General features: G+C 41.1%; 2 protein-coding genes across 3 annotated transcripts in view; both read right to left on the bottom strand.

Annotated features, from left to right (window-relative positions):
- LOC109870882 (aspartate--tRNA ligase, cytoplasmic) overlaps nucleotides 1-3,752 on the bottom strand; it is a 29,921-nt gene extending 26,169 nt beyond the window's left edge. Inside the window, exon 1 of one of the 2 annotated variants that reach the window (XM_020461568.2) lies at nucleotides 3,548-3,752. In XM_020461568.2, the coding sequence (XP_020317157.1) occupies nucleotides 3,548-3,570 (23 nt within the window). In that variant the 5' untranslated portion in view covers nucleotides 3,571-3,752. The remainder of the gene's footprint in view (nucleotides 1-3,547) is intronic. The other variant, XM_031806028.1, reaches the window with a different exon arrangement.
- A 10,418-nt stretch (nucleotides 3,753-14,170) lies between these two features.
- On the bottom strand, nucleotides 14,171-16,179 carry LOC109871298 (C-X-C chemokine receptor type 4). The gene is made up of 2 exons (XM_020462123.2): nucleotides 16,055-16,179; nucleotides 14,171-15,743 (listed from the first exon to the last, which is right to left on the bottom strand). The coding sequence occupies exons 1-2, from the start codon at nucleotides 16,070-16,072 to the stop codon at nucleotides 14,691-14,693; spliced, it is 1,071 nt and encodes a 356-aa protein (XP_020317712.1). The 5' UTR covers nucleotides 16,073-16,179; the 3' UTR covers nucleotides 14,171-14,690.
- Nucleotides 16,180-23,387: the final 7,208 nt, after the last annotated feature.

Genomic DNA, 23,387 nt, shown 5'->3' with positions numbered 1-23,387 from the left:
CACTAGCTGACGCTACCTACAGTAGCAAAAAAAGAAAAAAATATGTAATTGTAGCGATTTTTCACCCCCATCATTAGAGTACATTACATTATACTGTACTCTACTTATGTGGGCTCTACTGTAATGCACTATACTCAACTTTTCTTTACTGTGCTCTACTCCAAATGTGGTTTGTAACTACTATGATTTCCCATTGTGGCCAATTCAATTGTAGTAATTTTGTTACAGATTATTCGGTCACTACCGATTTGGTAACAGGGTGATGAGTTTTAATCATTTGAAGGGGCAGCGCAGTTTAAAAAAATGATATTTACACACTATGGGATCAAAATAATACTGATATTGTGAAAATTATGATAATGCCCTTTTTGTGTAAGGGCTGTTTTAAATAAATGCCTGGAATTTCAGCCTGTTCAGGTGAGATGGAACTTTTGGCCACAATGTGATCTGATTATAATAGACCAATGACTGTTCCTACGGGTAAGGGACTGGGCTCTAGACCACCCTATCAACCAATCAGAGCTTTGTATTTAAATATCTTTACATTTGTTTCATATCCCACACAATCAGACTGAGCATTTCAATGGACAAAGGAGGCTCAGGGAAATAAACGATTAAAACTATATATTTTGGAATTATTTTTCATTAAATAAACACACATTGATTTATTCGATATACAGTGAGGATTTAAAAATAGAATGCTTGGGGGCTTTAATAATTCATGAACAAAGTTTTTACTGATACAATTTAACTAATTGGTAGGTCTACCTGTACTTGTTACTTCTGTGAACTTTCATAATCCTCCCTCCTAATGGGGTAGAGAAAGTGTCTTCTCAAGGCAATAATTCCTAAACCAACGAAGAGAAATAACTTCCGGCTTTTACTTCAACATTATTGTGTTTTGATGTACTTTCTAATACCTTAAGACTTTTTCTAGTAGATGTTTTTTTCAGAACCCTTTTCCATCTGTGTGACCAGATATCAAAGCCTTGCTTTATTAATCATTTTTAGGATAGAAAAATGGTTGAAAAACATAACTATGCCTTAATTTCCCCCAAATATAGACTCTTAGCATTCTTCTAATACCAAAATGGATATGCTCCTATAAACTTCAAATTGGTGCTCATGGGGTCTTAAACATGGAAATGACCACTAGGCAATCTTTCACCCAAACTCAAAATTCCTGACATTGAATTATGTGGCAAATCCTTAAATTCTGTAATACGATCATAGCAACCCCTGGGAACCATACGAGTATGTCAATAGACAATATAGCCAGGATGAGTGAGGGGAATTAAGCACATTCACACCCATCTACATATCCAGTGGCATTAAAACACAATGAGAGGAGGAAATTGGTGGTAGGACCCCTGACCAGGCTGCAATACAGTTAATGCCATCTAGCTTCACAGATGACATATTCCTCCAAAGGGAAGACTCAGGGAGTCAGTCTAAATATGTTAACGGGTGCCATCATGCACAGACGAATAAAGTACTAATCATTAACAGAAAACAAATAATTGAATAAGTTAAAGTAAAATGACATTAACTGATTCATTAGGCACAATACTCATTCTTAACTTTAATGAATAGGCCTAGGCTACTGTACACATAGGCCTAGGCTAACTTTCACTCATTATTACAGTGTTTCCACTTTTTGGGACGTCTGCTGCCCCCATGACACCTTCCCTCTGCTGTCAAATCACTTCTGGACTAGCCTACACCTGCCGTGAGCATGGTCTTCATTACATTTAACCCCGCCAATTGTAGTTTTTTAATGCACAGTAGATGCAAATATATACAGTACCAGTCAAAAGTTTGAACACACCTACTCATTCAAGGGTTTTTCTTTATTTGTACTATTTTCGAATCATGTAGTAACCAAAAAAGTGTTAAACAAATCAAATTAAATTTGAGATTCTTCAAAGTAGCCACCCTTTGCCTTGATGACGGCTTTGCGCAGTCTAAGACAGCCCTACAGGGAGGCAGGATTGTCCTCACAGTGACAGACCACGTGTAACAACACCTGCGGGACAGGTACAGGATGGCAACAACAACTGCCCGAGTTACACCAGGAACACACAATCCCTCCATCAGTGCTTAGACTGTCCGCAATAGGCTGAGAGAGCCTGGACTGAGGGCTCGTAGGCCTGTTGTAAGGCAGGTCCTCACCAGACATCACCGGCAACAACGTTGCCAATGGGCACAAACCCACAGTCGCTGGACCAGATAGGACTGGCAGAAAGTGCTCTTCACTGACGAGTCGCGGTTTTGGTCGGATTCACGTTTATCGTTGAAGGAATGAGCGTTACACCGGGGCCTGTACTCTCGATTTGGAGGTGGAGGGACCGTCATGGTCTGGGTCGGTGTGTCACAGCATCATTGGACTGAGCTTGTTGTAATTGCAGGCAATCTCAACGCTGTGCGTTACAGGGAAGACATCCTCCTCCCTCATGTGGTACCCTTCCTACAGGCTCATCCTGACATGACACTCCAGCATGACAATGCCACCAGCCATACTGCTCATTCTGTGTGTGATTTCCTGCAAGACAGGAATGTCTGAGTTCTTCCATGGCCAGCGAAGAGTCCGGATCTCAACCCCATTGAGCACGTCAGGGACCTGTTGGATCGGAGGGTGAGGGTCATTCCCCCAAGAAATGTCCAGGAATTTGCAGGTGCCTTGGTGGAAGAGTGGAGTATCTCACAGCAAGAACTGGCAAATCTGGTGCAGTCCATGAGGAGGAGATGCACAGCAGTACTTAATGCAGCTGGTGGCCACACCAGATACTGACTGTTACTTTTGACCCCCCCTTTGTTCAGGGACACATTATTCCATTTATGTTAGTCACATGTCTGTGGAACTTGTTCAGCTTATGTCTCAGTTGTTGAATCTTATGTTCATACAAATATTTACATGTTAAGTTTGCTGAAAATAAACACAGTTGACAGTGAAAGGACGTTTCTTTTTTTCCTTAATTTATATACTGTATTCTATCATATTCTACTGTATCTTAGTCTATGCCGCTCTGACATTGCTCATCCAAATATTTATATATTCTTGATTCCATTCCTTTAGATTTGTGTGTATTATTGTGAAATTGTTAAATATTACTTGTTAGATATGACACTGTTGAAGCTAGAAACACAAGCATTTCGCTACACCAGCAATAACATCTGCTAAACACGTCTGTGACAAAACTTGATTTGGTGCATGATGGCACGGTCAGAAGACATTCGCATGCATGCATGATTAGCTTGCTAATGCTAGCTAGCTCCTACTAACAAGTTAGTTCACTGTCGTTAGTTGCTAACGTTAGCTAGCTGTCACACTTTAACTGTAGCTGCTATGCTTGACTTTTTCTATGCAAAAATGGCCATTTACATGTTTGCAATTACCTACATAGCAAACTAACGTCCGTTTATTTATTGGTAGAAAACTGATAAATTCAATTGCTTTAGAAATCACCTGCATTAGCAAGCCAGATGCTAACGTTAGCAATTAACGTTAAAACATTGAGAAGTGAGAACGCTGATCATTTTCTCTTACCCTTGGACAGCGTCTTTAGTCATGACACTTATGGTTATTTTGGGAAGTTAAGGTGGCTAGATATCAAACGTTTCTTGACTATTATTCTCTGACAGAGTCACCACATCATCTGCTCACATGCATTGGTGGTCGTAGAAGGATCTGATGCAAAGGAATGGAGTTTCACTCAATCCGGGTAGAAACTGTGGCAAAGAACAATAGTTCCGCCAGAGCTGTGGAAATCTCTCTTTTTTTATATAATAATAATGATAGATCGATAATATGGATGTTCACACTTTTTATTTAAGCAATAAGGCACAAGAGGCAGTGCTGTATCATAAATACAGTCCCAGGTAAATGGCATTGTCGCGCCAGAGCAGTCAACCCATTTACCAGTGAGGGCCAGTCAACCAATGCCTCGCATGCCTTATTGCTTATTTACCAACATATTTAAATAACAATGATTTACATATTTTAATGAACGTTATACCATGGCATTGTTGAATAGTTGTTTCTGATTGGCTTGAAGGTCATTCTGGAGCGTGCATTATTTCCATATAACACACAGTCTATATGCATGGTAGAATTCAATGGCTGTAGGTCATATAAAAATGGCAATATACCACGCCTAAGGGCTGTTCTTACGCACAACGCAACACGGAGTGCCTGGATACAGCCCTTAGCCATGGTATATTGACAATACACCATAAACACCCACCATGCTATTATAAACTGCTTAACAACATAATTATATTAATACAAATAAATGTTTTGTCATACTTGTGGTATATTTAAGCAATAAGGCCAGGGGGGTGTGGTATATGACAAATATACCACGGCTAAGAGCTGTTCTTATGCACGACTCAACGCAGAGTACCTGGATACAGCCCTTAACCGTGGTATATTGGTCATATACCACGAACCCCTGAGGGGCCTTATTGCTATTATAAACTGGTTTAACAATGTAATTAGTGCAGTAAAGACAAATGTTTTGTCATACCTATGGTATATATGGTCTGAAATTCCACGGATTTTAGCATTCAGGGCTTAAACCACCCAGTTTACAATGATATATTTTCCTATAACACACAGTGTATTTCAAATCGAATCCATTTTTATTTGTCACATACACATGGTTAGCAGATGTTAATGCGAGTGTAGCGAATGCTTGTGCTTCTAGTTCCAACAGTGCAGTAATATCTAACAAGTAATCAAACAATTCCCCAGCAACTACCTAATACACACTAATAAAGGGGTGAATGAGAATATGTACATGTAAGTATATGGATGAGCGATGGCCAAGCAGCATAGGCAAGGTGCAATAGATGGTATAAAATACAATAATACATGTTATATGAGTAATGTAAGATATGTAAACATTATTAAAGTGGAATTATTTAGAGTGCATTGTATAAAGTGACTAGAGATCCATTTATTACAGTGGCCAATGATTGGGTCTCGATGTATGCAGCAGCCTCTCTGAGATAGTGATTGCTGTTTAGCAGTGTGATGGCCTTGAGATAGAAGCTGTTTTTCAGTCTCTCGGTCCCAGCTTTGATGCACCTGTACTGACCTTGCCTTCTGGATGGTAGCGGTGTGAACAGGCAGTGGCTCGGGTGGTTGATGTCCTTGATGATCTTTTTGGCTTTCCTGTGACATCAGGTGCTGTAGGTGTCCTGGAGGGCAGGTAGTTTGCCCCCGGTGATGCATTGCGTCTTGCGTCTCGACTCTGCATCTGTAAAAGTTTGTCAGGGTTTTGGGTGACAAGCCACATTTCTTTAGCCTCCTTCACCACACTGTCTGTGTGAGTGGACCATTTCAGTTTGTCTGTGATGTGTACGCTGAGGAACTTAAAACGTTCCACCTTCTCCACTGCTGTCCCTCCAATGTGGATAGGGGGTTGATCTCTCTGCTGTTTCCTGAATTCCACAATCATCTCCTTTGTTTTGTTGACGTTGAGTGAGAGGTTGTTTTCCTGACACCACACTCTGAGTGCCCTCAATGAACAGCATTCTTTCATAGGTATTCCTTTTGTCCAGATGGGATAGGGCAGTGTGCAGTGTGATGGCGATTGCGCCGTCTGTGGACCTGTTGGGGCGGTATGCAAACTGAAGTGGGTCTAGGGTGGCCTGTAAGGCGGAGGTGATATGATCATTGACTAGTCTCTCAAAGCACTTCATGATGACAGTAGTCGGTAGTCATTTAGTTCAGTTATCTTGGACACAGGAACAATGATAGCCATCTTGAAGCATGTGGGGACAACAGACAGAGATAGGGAGCAATTTAATATGTCCGTAAACACACCAGCCAGATGGTCTGAGCATACTTTGAGGGTGCGGCTAGGGAAGCCGTCTGGGCCAGCAGCCTTGCGAAGGTTAACACATTTAAATGTTTTACTCATGTCAACCACGGAGAAGGAGGGGAGGCGCAGTCATTGTTAGCGAGCTGCGACTGTGGCACTGTATTATCCTCAAAGCGAAAGAAGGTGTTTAGTTTGTCTGGAAGCGTGACGTCGGTGTCTGTGGCGTGGTTGCACGGTAGAATTCAATTGCTATTGTTTTACATGGAGGACAGTCTATGACTAGGGTGCATGGGGTCTTTGACAATTTTTAGGGCCTTCCTTTGACACCGCCTGGTATGGAGGTCCTGGATGGCAGGAAGCTTGGCCCCGGTGATGTACTGGGCCATATCCACTACCCTCTGTAGTGCCTTGCAGTCAGAGGCCGTGCAGTTGCCATACCAGGCAGTGGTTCAAAAAGTCAGGATGCTCTCGATGGTGCAGCTGTAAAACCTTTTGAGGATCTGAGGACCCATGCTAAGTATTTTCAGTCTCCTGAGGGGGAATAGGTTTGTCATGCCATCTTCTCGACTGTCTTGGTGTGCTTGGACCATGTTAGTTTGTTAGTGATGTGGACACCAAGGAGCTTGAAACTCTCAACCTGCTCCGATAGTGCCACGTCGATGAAAATGGGGGTGTGCTCGGTCCTCCTTTTCCTGTAGTCCACAATCATCTCCTAAGTCTTGATCATGTTGAGGGAGAGGTTGTTGTCCTTGCACCACACGGTCAGGTCTCTGACCTCCTCCCTGTAGGCTGTCTCATCGTTGTCAGTGATCAGGCCTACCACTGTTGTGTCATCAGCAATCTGATGATGGTGTTGGAGTCGTGATTGTGTTGGAGTCGTGCCTGGCCGTGCAATCGTGAATGAACAGGAAGTACAGGATGGGACTGAGCACGCACCCCTGAGGGGCCTCCATGTTGAGGATCAGCGAGGCGGATGTGTTGTTACCTACCCTTACCACCTGGGGGGGCCCATCAGGAAGTCCAGGACCCAGTTGCAGAGGGAGGTGTTTAGTCCCAGGGTCCTTAGCTAGTGATGAAGGCACTATGGTGTTTAACGCTGAGCTGTAGTCAATTAACAGCATTCTTACATACAGTTGAAGTCGGAAGTTTACATAAACCTTAGCCAAATATATTTAAACTCAGTTGTCCACAATTCCTGACATTTCATCCTTGTACAAATTCCCTGCTTTAGGCCAGTTAGGATCACCACTTTATTTTAAGAATGTGAAATGTCAGAATAATAGAATTATTTATTTCAGCCTTTACTTCTTTCATCACATTTTTGCCAATTCCTGCTGACAGAGCTGGTGTAACTGAGTCATGTTTGTAGGCCTCCTTGCTCGCACACGCCTTTTCAGTTCTGCCCACAAATTTTCTATAGGATTGAGGTCAGGGCTTTGTGATGGCCACACTAATACCGTGACTTTGTTGTCTTTAAGCCACAACTTTGGAAGTATGCTTGGGGTCATTGTCCATTTGGAAGACCCATTTGCGACCAAGCTTTAACTTCCAGACTGATGTCTTGAGATGTTGCTTCAATATATCCACATAATTTTCCCTCCTCATGAAGCCATCTATTTAGTGAAGTGCACCAGTCCCTCCTGTAGCAAAGCACCCCCATGGCCTGATGCTGCCCTTTACGCACCAAAGTATGTTCATCTCTAGGAGACAGAACGTGTCTTCTTCCTGAGCATTATGCTGGCTGCGTGGTCCCATGGTGTTTATACTTGCGTACTATTGTTTCTACAGATGAACGTGGAACCTTCAGGAGCTTGTAAAATGCTCCCAAGGATGAACCAGACTTGTGGAGGTCTACAATTTTTATTCTGAGGCCTTGGCTGATTTCTTTTGAATTTCCCATGATGTCAAGCAAAGAGGCACTGAGTTTAAAGGCAGGCCTTGAAATACATCCATAGGTACACCTCCAATTGACTCAAATGATGTCAATTATCCTATCAGAAGCTTCTAAAGCCATGAAATTTTCCAAGCTTTTTAAAGGCACAGTCAACTTAGTGTATGTAACCCACTGGAATTGTGATACAGTGAATTATAAGTGAAATAATCTGTCTGTAAACAATTGTTGGAAAAATTACTTGTGTCATGCACAAAGTAGATGTCCTAACCGACTTGCCAAAACTATAGTTTGTTAATCAGAAATTTGCGGAGTGGTTGAAAAACAAGTTTTAATGTCTCCAACCTAAGTGTATCTAATCTTCCGACTTCAACTGTTGGTGTACCTTTTGTCCAGATATGAAAGGGCAGTGTGGAGTGCAATAGAGATTGCATCATCTGTGGATCTGTTGGTGTGGTATGCCAATTGCAATGGGTCTAGGGTTTCTGGGATAATGGTGTTGATGTGAGTCATGACCAGCCTTTCAAAGCATTTCATGGCTACAGACGTGAGTTCTACGGATCGGTAGTCATTTAGTCAGTTTACCTTAGTGTTGGGCACAGGGACTATGGTGGTCTGCTTGAGACATGTTGGTATTACAGACTCAGACAGAGAGAGGTTGAAAATGTCAGTGAAGACACATGCCAGTTGGTCAGCGTATGCTCGGAGTACACGTTCTGGTAACCCGTCTGGCCCTACGGCCTTGTGAATGTTGACCTGTTTAACGGTCTTACTCACATCGGCTGCAGAGAGCATGATCACACAGTTGTCTGGAACAGCTGATGCTCTCATGCATGTTTCAGTGTTACTTGCCTCGAAGCGAGCGTATAACTTATTTAGCTTGTCTGGTAGGCTCATGTCATTGGGCAGCTCTCAGCTGTACTTCTCTTTGTAGTGTGAAATAGTTTGCAAGCCCCGCCACTTCCGATAAGCGTCGAAGCCAGTGTAGTACAATTCGATCTTAGTCCTGTATTGACGCTTTGCCTGTTTGATGGTTCGTCAGAGTGCATAGCGGGATTTCTTATAAACTTCCGGTAGATAGTGTGGTCTACAGCTTATGATGAGATACTCTACCTCAGGCGAGCAAAGTCTCGAGACTTCCTTAGATATCGTGCACCAGCTGTTGTTTACATATATGCATAGGCCCTCGCCCTGTGTCTTACCAAAAGCTGCTGTTCTATCCTGCCGATATAGTGTTTAACCCGCCAGCTGTATGTTCGTAATGTCGTTGATCAGCCACGACTCAATGAAACATAAGATATTATAGTTTTTATGTTCCCGTTGGTAGGATATACGTGCTTTCAGTTCGTCCAGTTTATTTTCAAGCGATTGAATGTTAGCTAGCAGGACGGAAGGCAAAGGCAGATTAGCCACTCGTCGCCTGATCCTCACAAGGCACCCTGATATTTTTTCGCAAAATCTCTGTTTCCTTCTCCAGCGAATGATGCAGATCTGGGCCTGGTCGGGTGTCTGTAGTATACCTTTCCCGCCCGACTCATTGAATAAAAACTCTGAGGTGAGTAATCGCAGTTCTGATGTACATAAGCTCTTTTCGGTCATAAGAGACAGTAGCAGCAACGTTATGTACAAAACAAGCTATGAACAATGCAAAATAACAAACAAAATTGCATGGTTGGTTTAGAGACGATTAGACAGCAGCCATCCCATCCGGCGCCATCCTATATAATACAGCCTGGATTCGAACTAGGGTATTTGTGGTGACGTTTGAGCTGCTTTTGAAAGCAAAAGTTGAATTGAAAACATTATTGGCATTGTTGAATTCGATTTTCACAATGGCAAGCTAGGACCGATGGTTTCCTTAGCTAAACTAGAAATTATGTTTGTTTGGTTACCATGGCAACTATTGTAGCTCTCTAGTAAACTTGGTAGCTACTTCAATTGATCTTGAACACATTTCTACCTGCATCTAGTAGAAATGTGTTAAAGTATAGGCATGGTATAAAGGGATAATCAACTTGGGGTAATATGTATTCTCTGGAAGGTCAGTTCCTCTTGGAACTTCCATGTCATTCATTATTTTCCATAGAACGCATAGCCCCATTATCACATATTTATTTTAAGTCAACTTATACAATTGAATTCTTCCACCAGAAGATGGTTGTTAGTTCTTAGTTGTTGTTAGTTCTGTCAGTCATATCAAACATTGAACAATATTGAACAGTACACTAGCTGAATTTGAGTTTGTTTAAGATTTTTTTCTATTGGCATTCACTTGGATATGTCCATAATAATGACATTGATGCATGATTTCGACTGGCTCAGAAAAAGTTGTCTCATCTTGTCTGGGCACCATTCACTGTATGGTTCTACAGAGTTTGAAATTCAAAAGTGAAACATTGTTTCTGAGGTCTGACAGGCAGACAGTGCGGCTTATATTAACTCCCACTGTTAACCACCTGAGCCACGGCCTGTTCACACCACTACCATCCAGAAGGCGAGGTCAGTACAAGTGCATCAAAGTTGGGACCGAGAGACTGAAAAACATCTTCTATCCCAAGGCCATCAGACTGTTAAATAGCCATCACTAGCCGACTACCACCCGGTTACTCAATCATGCACCTTAGATGCTGCTGCCCTGTGTACATAGACATGAAATCATTGGTCACTTTAATAATGGAACACTACTCACTTTAATAATGTTTACATACTGCTTTACTCATTTCATATGTACAGTTGAAGTCAGAAGTTTACATACACCTTAGCCAAATACATTTATACTCAGTTTTTCCCAATTCCTGACATTTAATCCTAGTAGAAATTCCCTGTCTTAGGTCAGTTAGGATCACCACTTTATTTTAAGAATGAGAGAATGATTCATTTCAGCTTGTATTTCTTTCATCACATTCCCAGTGGGTCAGAAGTTTACATACACTCAATTAGTATTTGGTAGCATTGCCTTTAAATTGTTTAACTTGGGTCAAATGTTTCGGATAGCCTTCCACAAGCTTCCCACGATAAGTTGGGTGAATTTTGGCCCCTTCCTCCTGACAGAGCTGGTGTAACAGAGTCAGGATTGTAGGCCTCCTTGCTCGCACACGTTTTTTCAGTTCTGCCCACAAATTTTCTGTAGGATTGGGGTCAGGGCTTTGTGAGGGCCACTCCAATACCTTGACTTTGTTGTCCTGCCATTTTGCCACAACTTTGGAAGTATGCTTGGGGTCATTTGGAATTTGTGACCATTGCAACCAAGCGACCAAGCGACCAAGCTTTACTGCAACCAAGCTTTATCTTCCAGACTGATGTCTTGAGAAGTTGCCACTGAGTTTTTAGTTGTTGTTTTTTTCACCTTTATTTAACCAGGTAAGCCAGTTAAGAACAAGTTCTCATTTACAACTGCGACCTGGCCAAAATAAAGCAAAGCGGTGCGATGCGTGTAGTGTTAGTGCGTAAAAATATTCTGTCATCAGTTGCAACACACTACCAAGTTCCAAACTGCCTCTAGAAGCAATGTCTGCACAAGAACTGTTAGTAGGGAGCTTCATGAAATGGGTTTACATGGCCGATTAGCCGCACACAAGCCTAAGATCACCATGCGCAATTGTCATGTAGGATATATTTCATCTCCAATGTTTTTTGAAAACAAATACATTTGCACAATGAGCACTTGTTGTCTCTCAAATACATCACTACATTTATTAGTTAGCTAGCTATCAAACTTTAGCCATATTAGCATTGACATGAATTCAGTCAAAACACCTCAAAACAAGACATGGTGTCAAAAACAAGATTAAACTATCTGAAACCACTCACTTAAGATCCCCTACATTGCATTTTTTGTCATTGTTGGTAGCTATCTGGCCAACCAGAATCACAACAACATACAGACTTTTGCCCCATTGAAGGTGCGCATTGTCTTCGTGACGTTGTCAGCGAACACATCTTTTGTACCAGTCATATTAAATCAGGTACAGCTCAAGTATTTGAAATAAATTAGTATCAAGTAGTTTATGTGTTTGACCCAGGTCCGATACACAGATTTACACAGCGTTGTTTTTCCCCAGTGTGTGACCCCGCTGACAATTTCTTTTACATTAATGGCCTTGGCAACTAAATTACTTTGACACCCCTGCTGGGGGAGCATGAGTATTTTCACAGGCTGTTGGCCACAGGAGCTCCTGATGCAGGAAACAGTCTTCCTGCTGGTCATTTCCCAACTAAAACAATGTAACTGTTAATAATAGGCTAACGCCCCAGAGGTACCTTGTCTGCTTGTTTTACCAAAGCCCCCAACTCACAACACTATGTGACACTTCCATAAGGTTAATATGAAGGTGGTCTTGCTATTCCCCAATAACGTCATCCCACAAGTTTCACCATAGCTAAGGATAAAATCTTGCAATGGAATTGATTTTTATTAAGTATGTCCATCGATTGGAACCCATCAACAGTTGAATGCATATTGATAATGAACCCAGTTTCAGACACAATGTCCTGTGCATGTCAACAGCTTCAGCCTTTAACCCCTCAAAAGGGCAAAGCATCCTATCCAAATGTTGACTCAAAGTATTTTGTCAAATGTTTACCTTAAAACCAAAAATATTTGAATTTCAAGTCATTGATTTGTGTTGTAATCAAGGTACATCTAAATTATTCTGTCTAAATTAGAGGATAGTGATGATCGTGATGGTCACATTAAAACTGAATTGATCTTCTGACAAAATAAGCAAATAATTTCTATGTCATTTCAATACAATACATTTCCGATCACATATCAAAGGAATTTATATTCCACCACCAAAATGTTTAGATGGTGTATGAACAGAAGTGCTTGATCAGTGACACGCTTTGTATGATGGCATGAAGTTGGGGTGTCCTCTAAAGTAGTCTGGAAGCCTCCCATCTGTCATATAGAGCAGGGGTTCCTAAACTTTTTAACTCGGGGCCCCCTTCCAGCACTGGGAAACACTGTTCACACCCCTTTTGTTGGTGGAGAGAATTTTGTAGGTTTAAAGCTTATTTCCTGCAATTCTCTACATTTTGCCATGTCTAATGTGAATTGATGTGTTATTTAAGTGACAAAAAAATGACAGCGATATGGGCTAAAAATCCTAAATATAAAAACATTAGCTGACATGGGCTAGTTGATCTGGACATTTCTGACAAGTTATAAATATCTCTCTAAGGTATGCAATGGCTAACATGACAAGGTGAACTACCCAATTTCGAAATTGCACTTTGTGCATTACACTATTACAATTTTCAAGAGTAAGTTTAAAGCCAGTTCCTTTAAAAAATATGTATATATTTTTTGTTATGGGGGGGGGGCCTCCCTGTCCACCCCTCGCCCCACAGTTTGGGAACCACTGATATAGAGGTTTCCAGGTGAAGGTTAAGAAGCAGAAGTGGTGAGCACATCTGAACTCAATAGAGTGTGAATGGCACAATTCTCCATTCAGCTCATTCAGGCAGCTGAGCTCTCATGCTAATAGGTGGACCATTCCAACACATTAACAAATGAAAAAGCACTTCTTATTTCATCCTGTTTTATTGTGAGCAGACTATAAAAAGCTAGACAAAAAAATAAGCTTCTGGGACTGATGGGGGTACTTGATACCTTTTTAATGTAAAGATATGGTAATGCCTCCTATTTGGACTCTGGTGAAATGACTGTGAACACCATAATGCAGTGAAGCCATACAGCTACTTCATTCGCCATGGCATCCTTTGTTGTGGCTGCATCCAGTCTCCAACTTGATCATCAGCCTTTCATCATTTCAAATGAATACATTCACCATTCACCAATGGCTTAGGAACAATTAACATGTCTGTCTGCTTATTTGTTTCAGACATGTCTGTCTGCTTATTTGTTTCAAATTCTATGGGCCTACATAATCAGTGTGTTCCCTTATTGTATTACTATCCCAATTTTACTTTAGCCTTTAGATTTCAAGAAATCAATTATTAATCTCAATCTTTGTTTGTCAACATCAACAAAGCACCAATCTGGGATTGGTTGGTGGACGTCGTTCAGCATCTCTAATCATAAACTCAGTTAGTTTAAAAATGACATCATTGAGTTGAAACACACTGGGCCATTACGTGCTCGGTACATTATTGGGGGAGGGGTGCAGTCGGTCTTATGAAAACATTGCAGGCAAACTAAACTAAACACCCATTATTCTCTTACTCCAGCAGAAGCCATATGGGTGCTCATTTTGACTCAACCTCAGAGCTTTTGTACTTCCGCGGCTGATTAAGATGTTAAAGTGCACAGATGCCCTTGCAATTACAAGGCTCTCAGTCCTCCTCAGTCAGAGAAGGTGGAGGCATTTGTGTTGGAGACCTGACACACCTCCCCCCTCTACTCAGACCTCTCCTTTGCCCCCCAGGGGACATCAGTCACCCACTTGGAAGAACATTTTTGGGGGAAGAAATCAACACCACACAGCCATCACATGTCCTTTCTCATTTTTATTTTATTTTAGAACATTTGAGAACACACAAAAATGCAATGACTTTGAAATGATACAAACACTTAATAACAAAATACGAAAAAAGAATAAAAAAACGTTCAGCATGAGCGACAGCAATAAATAGTAACTTCTTATCGCACAACTTAAGTGCGAACACAAAGGCAAACAACTATGTACAGATCGGATAGATAGTATCCCATAGCAGGTATGAAGAAGAATTGCATGTCCCAGCATATTGCTAGAACAATGCATCCTTTATAATGATCTGCAAGGAAATGTAGCAGGACTAATATATACATTTGACAAGTCAATGGCCACAAGGCTCTGCCTGTAGATTTAAATCGTCTATTTACATATAACAATTTGATTTAGGGAGAACGAAAACTCAAGTGACAACTACAAATAGACAAATCTTTAAAAACTGTACAAAATGTAGTTTGTCCCTGAAAATATAGCTTAGTTTTAACTTGAAGGTTAAAAGTCATTGGTTGGTGACTGTTAACTGGACAGGGCACCTGAAGACTCAGATTCAGTAGACACAGATGAAATGGGTCCTGTCTTTTTTGTCAGTATCTTATGACTTGATCTACTGCTGACAGTCAGTGCATTCCGGGCAGATTTCTTAAACTTAACACCCAGGAAAGCATAAAGGATAGGGTTGAGACAACAGTGAAAGTATGCCAGAGCCTCTGTGATTGAGATCCAAGTCTGCAGACTCTGCTCCAGGGCACAGCTATGGGCGATCACATTGAGCAACATCAGGGTGTCCACGAAGATCCCCACACAGTATGGCAGCCAGCAGCTGAAGAAGCACAGGACGAGGATGACAGTGGTCTTGAGAGCCTTTCTCTTCAACACCTGACCCTTGGACCCCTGGGACAGCTTGGCGATGATGATGCAGTAGCAGGTGAGGATGACCAACCCGGGAAAGACAAAGCCTACCAGAATGTGCTGGAAACGGAACCCCGCCACCCAGTAGAAGCTAGTTTCCTGGGGGTAGATGCGTTGACAGATGGTTCTGGAGACTCCATTCTGAGCTGTGGCAAACACTATGTCAGGCACAGTGAGAATTACAGCAGGTAGCCATACAGCTACATAGATCACTCTGTCTGCAAGAAACGTCCTGGTGGTTTGACTATTGGTGGCACGCACCACTGCCAGGTACCTGTCCATACTGATAAAGGCCAGAATGAGGACGCTGCTATACAGGTTGATGGTGTAGATCACATGCACAGTGGTACAGAGGAAACCGCCAAAGTACCAACTGCTGGCCGCATCCACCGCCCAGAAAGGTAGCGTGAGGACGAATAGGAGGTCGGCCACCGAGAGATGCAGCCTGTATTTATCAGTCTTCGTTTGGACCTTTTTCTGGTAGCCCATCACTATCAATACCAGTCCATTCCCGACGATTCCTAACAGGAATATAATTCCGTAAACTGTCGGTAAGAAGATCCTTTGAAAATCATCACCACTGACTCTGTTGCACGGCTCCTCATAGCCCAAGTCATAATCCCCTGATTCTTCTGAGCTGTTGTCGTAAAAAATGATGGTCTGCAAAAAAAAGGGGGAGAAAGTGTGAATGTATAATAGTTTATAATAAGTCTATTAAATCGAATAATTTGCTGTTTGTGAAAATATAATGTATGCCTATTATAGGGCTACATCTGCTATATTTGAGAAACTTCCATTATTCACTTGGAGAAAATTAAATACACACAAAAATAGCGGTCAATTATTGATCATATAATCTGAGAAACATTGTCTAATTGATTCTACAGGAAAACGATCTATAGCCCTATCCCTATATTACATCTATAGAGAGTATTAGCTACGTTTTTGAATGACTGAAATGGTAAACTCACCTCGTAATAAGAAGACATCGTGACTGAAAGAGAGCACTGTTTCTCTGCGGGTGCAGTGTATGAGCAACTTTGGTGACCTGAAGATTTGAATGCGCCTAAATAGCCTACTCCCCTTGCAATACCCCCCTTGCGCTCCTCCCAAAGGCGGAGCCCTTGGTGGCGTGTGACACAATGTCGTTTTTAGGGTTACCACAGAAGTGGCCGACGCCCCCTAAATGCATAGACTATGAGAAAACTAAGTAGCCCGTATTTTACATTGGACCGATTCTACGCATGATTTTGAATGACGCGTAAATTGGGTTTGGAATCTCCGTGCACGGTGCAGCTATGTATTTTTCTCACAATAAATCAACGAGGCTCCTCTCAACATTGATTTGGAGTGCTGTCAAGCATTTGCTCTGATGTGATTTGTCTGATAACAGTTTTCTCCAAACCCAGCCGTGACTCTTTCCACAGGTTGTCACTTTCTAAGTAGGCTACTGTTGTGTCTACACTTTTCAGGTGCTGATTGACCCAACGGGTTTGACATATCCCTCTCTCCCTTATGTACTCATTCCCAAGACAGATCATAACCCTGAACTCCGTTCTTCTCGCCCTTTTTCAACCAAAGTACTCTCACCATCTCTTATTTCAGTTGAAGTAATCCCCAGCAAGGGTTGGGTGATGACAAGGGGGCAGGTCACTATGATCTTTAGTGAAGAAAATGGTCACTCTGTAACCAAATAGCTGAGTATAGCATGCAAAGTTATCCTCTTTGAAATCTGATATGACTGATTGATTGAATGACTCCATCCACTTCACCAGTTCAATGTATGTGGGTTGTAAAAGCAAGTGTTTTTATGCACCACACTAATCACATCAGATACTATACATAGTGCAGAGTGGAGACCACCAGTTGATGTGGATAGGAGGAGAAGAGGAAGCAGTTTTATTAGGAACCCTTCTAATATTTTTTTTTGCACTTTGGTTCAACTCTGTTTTCTGCAGGTCCTGGACTCCTGAGGAGAGGGGCCGGAGAGAGAGGGAGAATGCCCAATGTTTGGGAATGGATGCCCTGCTCTTATCAAAGCTAGCCACTGGCAAACAGTTGTTTTCTGTCCCTTTGAAATCGAAAGCTGTGGTTGAAGAATTGCTGATGGGATTAAATGTAGAAGTGGTGTCTTCCTACATAAAACCCCACACTCTAAAACCACTTCACGCCACACGCAATGATGAATAGAGATTGCAGAGATTTTTTATTTGCGAAAGCATACCATCAGAAAAAAAAATTGTGAATTTGACAGTTTGTCAGAGTCCTCCTTTGGGGGGGAAGTGAATGCAGACTTGAAAACCTTGTTCTAGGGCTCACAGAAGGTAAAGAAGACCATTACAAACACGTTTTGTGCCTTCAGTACAAATGTTTACCCAACTATTCATTGCATTTTATGTGCACTCGTGTTTTAGTAGATACTCCACCATGCATGGAACAACACAGAAATGACTGTGAAATACATTAGTCTTGCCCACATTGTTTCTAGTGACCCTTGGATGTAAATCAACCCACTTTGGTTTTAGAGACCCTAATGCTAGATTGAGAGATATAATGTTTGTTTAGATCATTTAAAAAATATAAATGTAGTTGATATTTTCACTCTCTTTGTTGTTTTCTATTGGCATGCACTTTTCGTTTTTGCACAATCTCTAATGTTTTTCATTAGAAAAAGTCTGCAGGTCTGCAAACCCCAATGTAAGCTGCAGGAGCTTGTAGATAGCATTCGGCAATCAGAATACAAAATAACTATGAGCTACTTACAATACAAATCAGAAGTGTGAACAGCCGTAAGAGGGCTCTTCAGTCAAGAATGGGTATTAAAATGAAGTAAGAATGCAGGGGAGATAAAGAGAAGAATAAGCAGAGTCTTGTAGAGGTTGAGTCAACAATGGTTGTTTTCCAGTCACAACTCATCCATGGCCCACAGCAAGTTAGCAGAGAACATTTTCATCATGATTGAAGCACTCCAATATCAACTTCACCATTTTTGTTACCACATAGAAAACGAGGTACACCCTCTTGTTGTTGACTTTTGGGTTTCCCCCAAAAATAAGGTGTTTTTGAAATATGCTTTTCATCTGTCTGTAAGGAATGCCAACTGGTTGCAGCATATTTAAATGTGTGGGTCTTCAATAAAAGTGTTTTGATTAATTACGCAATATGGTACTTCTATGGATATTTGTCTTGAAAGCAAGTACATACCCATTCGATTCCTATACTGAAACATTAGGAATACAGAGCTTTTCTCTCTCTGTTTATTCGTGTTCTCTTTGCCGATAGGTTGATTTACCGACGTACAACATCTGTTCAAGATTCAGGTTTATTTTGTTGTTTGTTTCAACATGTCTGAACATTAAGGTATTCTCTATTGGAATGTACAACTCCAGTATCTAAAATGATTTTATCGGGGTACTACTGTTCTTCATGGTCTGTGGTGTCTTGGGGGAGGGGGAAGCTGTTTGCCATCTAGTAGGAGGTAGTAGGGATGAGAGATCCTTCGTGCTTGTTTTGGCCTGCTCCCTGTGCTTTTGTGCAAAAGTTTGTCTCCTTGTAAAGAGAGATGGGGTGAATAGAACATGACACCTGAGTAGGTGACACCTCACCCATATGAACAGTGGTGATGTAGACAATTAGTCATAAAAACAAACGTGTTTGGCTTTACATAGCTCCAAGTTGCTGAAGTTAATCGGAATTCATGTAGGAGGGTGCCAGCAAAAAAATGAAATTCCTCATTAAATTGGCACTTTGAAATATCTTAAAGATAACATTCTTCTTGTGTAGAATTTTTTTTTGTTCAGAAAACTTCCGGAATGCATGTTTGAATGCTTGTGTTTATAGAAAGCCCTAAAAATGTAAACAATAGACCCGCTTTAAGGACAAAGGTTGTCCTTATCTGAGGAAGGCACCTTCAGAAACGTCCTACTTGGGTGTGGGGTGACTGTATTGACTTTAGGAAAGCTCCTCCACTGACATCATTGGTCACAATATGCTGGTCAGCAGGGCCTTTGCAGTATATGAACCACCTGTCTGTCATAAACATCACTTATTTCTGAAGTTCTGTTGAAGAAAAACAACAACTTAAACCTTAGGTATGAATTGGAATGTTTCAGACAGTTGTGAAACAAGAGGGAGAGACACGGGCAGGTGGGAGAAATAGTGGGAGGATGAGGATAGAAGAACCCCGGTCTCCGGTGGGGAGATGCATATGTGTGGTTAGAGCTTCGGGGGTTGTTTACAGCTACATCACAGACTCTGCATGTGAAGTTCTGTTTTATCAATAGAGCAGATTCTCTTTAGACAATTTAGCCGTATTCTGCTGTTTTATGAACAACAGCCTATTTGTGACAGGAGGAACGTACCCAAACTTGTCTGAACAAAAAGAGGTTTAGGTTTCACCACCTGTTTAGGGTGAGACCTGTCTAACAGTATATAATTCTAACAAGCCAGCTCGTTGTTGCTGCTGGCCAAGGAACAGCCAGACAGGCTCTTAGCTGATGTTTAGCATGGTTCCTGTCACAGAGTTGACAGTCTACTTCAAATCAAAGACGGCCTCTGATTCATTGTTTAAATCTACAAATCAGTAATATGCAACATATTGGTGAAAGAGCTCACTGGAAATAAACTAACGCAGTCGGCGTAACTCATTGTTGAAAAGTACTGCATTATTGCATTTTGCTGTGATAGCAGGTGCCTACATGAGAACTGGCAGTGAAAGTTCAAGTTTTTTATTTTACCTTTATTTAACTAGGCAAGTCAGTTAAGAACATATTCTTATTTTCAATGACAGGTTAACTGCCTGTTCAAGGGCAGAACAACAGATTTGTACCTTGTCAGCTCAGGGGTTTGAACTCGCAACCATTCCAGTTACTAGTACAACGCTCTAACCACTAGGCTACCCTGCCGCCCCGGACTGTGTCCATCCTTCACTTCATGCTTATACGCGGTCATTTAGCGCTTCTCATACAGAAATATAAAGAGGCTTGTATGAAGTCAGCAAACACAACTTCCTCTGTAAAGGTGGGGTCAAACAGGAAGTGGTAGGTTTTCAGAACATCTCTACCTACCTCTACATCTATCAGTTCTGTATAGAGCCAAGCCCTTGTGGAATGCTCTGCCACCAGAGGTTACTCAGGCAAAAAGCAAGTTTAGTTAAAAAAACCAAATAAAAAATATATTGTATCACAGTGCCACTCCTCTTTCTAAATATCTAATTTAACTGTACTATATACAAGAATACGAATATATGTATATGAATACTGTGTAAATAGTATTTTTGTTGTTTCTTGCGGTCTTTTGTATATCTAAGTCTTTTTTTTATTTTATTGAATTTTGTGTAATATTGTATGTTGTTCTTGTCTATTACTGTTCTGTACTTTGTCATGTATTTGTACATTTTGTGTGGACCCTAGGAAGAGTAGCTGCTGCATGTGTTGTAGCTAATGGATTCTAATTAACTAAACCTTGTTGACACAAATCCTGCCACTGTGTGACCTGACATGGGTTCACTGAGTAGTAGAAGTTTGAAAAAAGGCATGAGCCAATAAAATTGAAATAGGTGGCACTTCCCGTGAGGCTGTTGGGGAAGTGTATATCCAATTGGCTTGGAGCCCAAGTATAAGCCACAGCAGTGGTTGAGAAATGTAGTGCTATGTTTTATAAGGGAAGGGTGTTTTTTATGTGTGTCCATGATAAATGCAACACGGGTTCCCTTTCCTTTGTTCCTAACGGCTAAACTGTGGTTTGCGGTGTGCAATAGCCTTAACAAACACCCAGTCTTCTTTTGTGAGATCTCAAATACTACAGTTGATATTACAAAAATAGACCATGCAGCTCAAATAATTCTGCATTTAGGCCTATCCCTCTCTATGTAAATATGAATTTCAGTGGTTTATAAAATAATTATAATTGAGTTATTTTTGTCTAGAACACTGATTCTCAAACCTGGTCCTGGGGCTGCACATTTTTGTTTTTGCCCTAGCCCTACACAGCTGATTCAAATAAAAAAAACGGATGATTTTAATCAGGTTTGTGGTGCTAGAGCAAAAACAAAAATGTGCACCCCTCTGGGTCCCCAGGACCAGGATTGAGAACCACTGCTCTAGAAGATAACTGTTTTCTGCTTCAATGTTCAATGAAGGACAGGTGATTTAGCATATAATTAAATAGCTCCCCATCAGTCTGAGTGATTCTCCTTCAGTGCTCCTCTTTCCATGGGCAGCAGGAGAGCTCTTTGCAGCACCTATTTGTGACAGAAGGCAACGAAAGGGATCACCACAGGCTGCCCTTCAAGCTTTCACTGGTCTGAGATATCCATATGGCCCGGATAGCTTTTAGAAGAGAGGGAAGGCCCCATCCAATGTATAGGCAGGTCAGCACTGCCCTGATCTACTTAGATAAGAGGAACAATAGTCCAGATGACAGTAGATAAGGTTTATAGACAGTCTGAGGAGATCAAGTCATAAAGCTGCTGTTAATCCAGACTTAATTCAAATCCCCTGCATTAGCACTCAGTGAGACATCAACATGCGGATAAGGCTCACTATTGAGCACATTCATATCTTCATTATTAATTGGTGTATTGTTACACAATAGATTACATCAAATGATGCTTTATTAATTGAAAAGGGAATAGATGTATTTCAGTATAGCAGAGTGAACATTTTTAATTTAAAAAAAGTGTTTTGATTTAAGATTGCTTGTCACTTTCCTTTCTCTCGGATGAGAACAAAATTAGCTTTAAAACATGGGAATCATGTGGTGAGCATGGATACATCTGACTATTAGCAAATTGTTTCAAATTGAAGATCTCATCTTCATTAGCTTTATAAATGTTACGTAGATGGAGCATTTTTAACATCCTCTCTGCAAAGACACAACGTTACATCAGATCTGTCACCTCTGGCATTTGCTTTTAGGCCTGATTTATAGCTCCACTCATCACGGTCGGACTGAGCCCATTAACTATTTAACTCTGATGGAAATGCAACATATACAGTATGATAATTCCTGTCAAGGCATGACCCTTTCAATGAGTAGATAGTTGGAATATACTATGTTATGGCATGGATCTGTCCCAAATACTAGAAAACAAAGAACCAAAGGATGGATATCAGCCCAGCTAGAGAGACACTTTTTACTTCTGCTCTGGTGCCTTGAAAGTCTGAAAGACGACACAGAGGGTCCTTCTTGCCTGAAGCGAGAACAAAACAAATAGTTGTTTTATTTTTATTTTCCTGTTGTCTCTAGGAAAGGGTAATAGAAAGTAAAACAGGCACCTGATTTGTTTCTGGTCTCTTTCACAGGAAATGAGCAATAATTATGAGCCCCCAAGTGAAACTGTACTCCTAATTATAGTGCGTTCAGTCGTCTGGTGCTCCCAACGAGCCAGTAGGAATCGGTTGCCAGCTGGGGTTTGTGTTTGAGTAGGAACAAAAGCAGTTCCTCAGACTGATTATTGGTAATGTTCATTATTTCACAAAAACATTTTTGATGTGAATGCGACAGTTGATTTTAGGCGTCCTCTTTAGATCTCAAACTAGCAGAAATGCACAGTGGGATGATACAACACTTTTTTTGAAGATTAAGGTAGTTTCCCATGGGAATAATACAATTGGTGGGTTTTTAAGCAAAGTAAACAACCCTCCCTCCCCCAGCGGTATAGTTTCCTCCTTCTGTAGTCTCTGTGGACAGATCCTAAAGGATCTCACTCTGGGCCCGAGGGCTTTGTAATCTGCTGGCTTTTGGTTTATTTTCCCAGAGTTTGAGGCACAATAGAAATATTTTCTTACTAAATACTTAAGATCCCTTTGCTGATATGGAGGGTTTATTTTCCTTGCTTGCTCCCCTGAATCCTTCGAGGATTGTTTTTGACTAAATATAGATCTGGTGTAAATAATACATTTGGGTTCACTGCTCATTGACCAGTGTCCTGTCTACCTTGTTGATGATTTAATAGGGGTAAGTTAGGCCATTTAAAACAGGAGGTAAATGATGGTTTACTGCTCATTGAACATCAACATGTCTTTTTATGGAACACAAACATAGCCCTTTAATGTGTCAGAGCTTCTTCTTTGGTTGGTTAATTGTTTCATGAGGTGCAATTTGTGGAAAACTCAGCTCAGTTATATTGGCAATATCTGTGTGAAATGTATTTCTGAAGTAAATCTGTTTTTACTCATTAGATGTGACACGCAGGTATTTTGAGAAAGAAAATAGGACTGTCTGGAAATGTCCCATATGTCTCTGTAGAGATGTTGGTTGAACTCTCTCATAAGACTCCTGAGCTTTTGGCAAGAATGAAAT

Source organism: Oncorhynchus kisutch, linkage group LG26 (genome assembly GCF_002021735.2).
Source record: "Oncorhynchus kisutch isolate 150728-3 linkage group LG26, Okis_V2, whole genome shotgun sequence".
Lineage (NCBI taxonomy): Eukaryota > Metazoa > Chordata > Actinopteri > Salmoniformes > Salmonidae > Oncorhynchus > Oncorhynchus kisutch.
The sequence above is the reverse complement of the archived record's forward strand: the minus strand, read 5'-3'. Positions and strand labels throughout refer to the sequence as shown.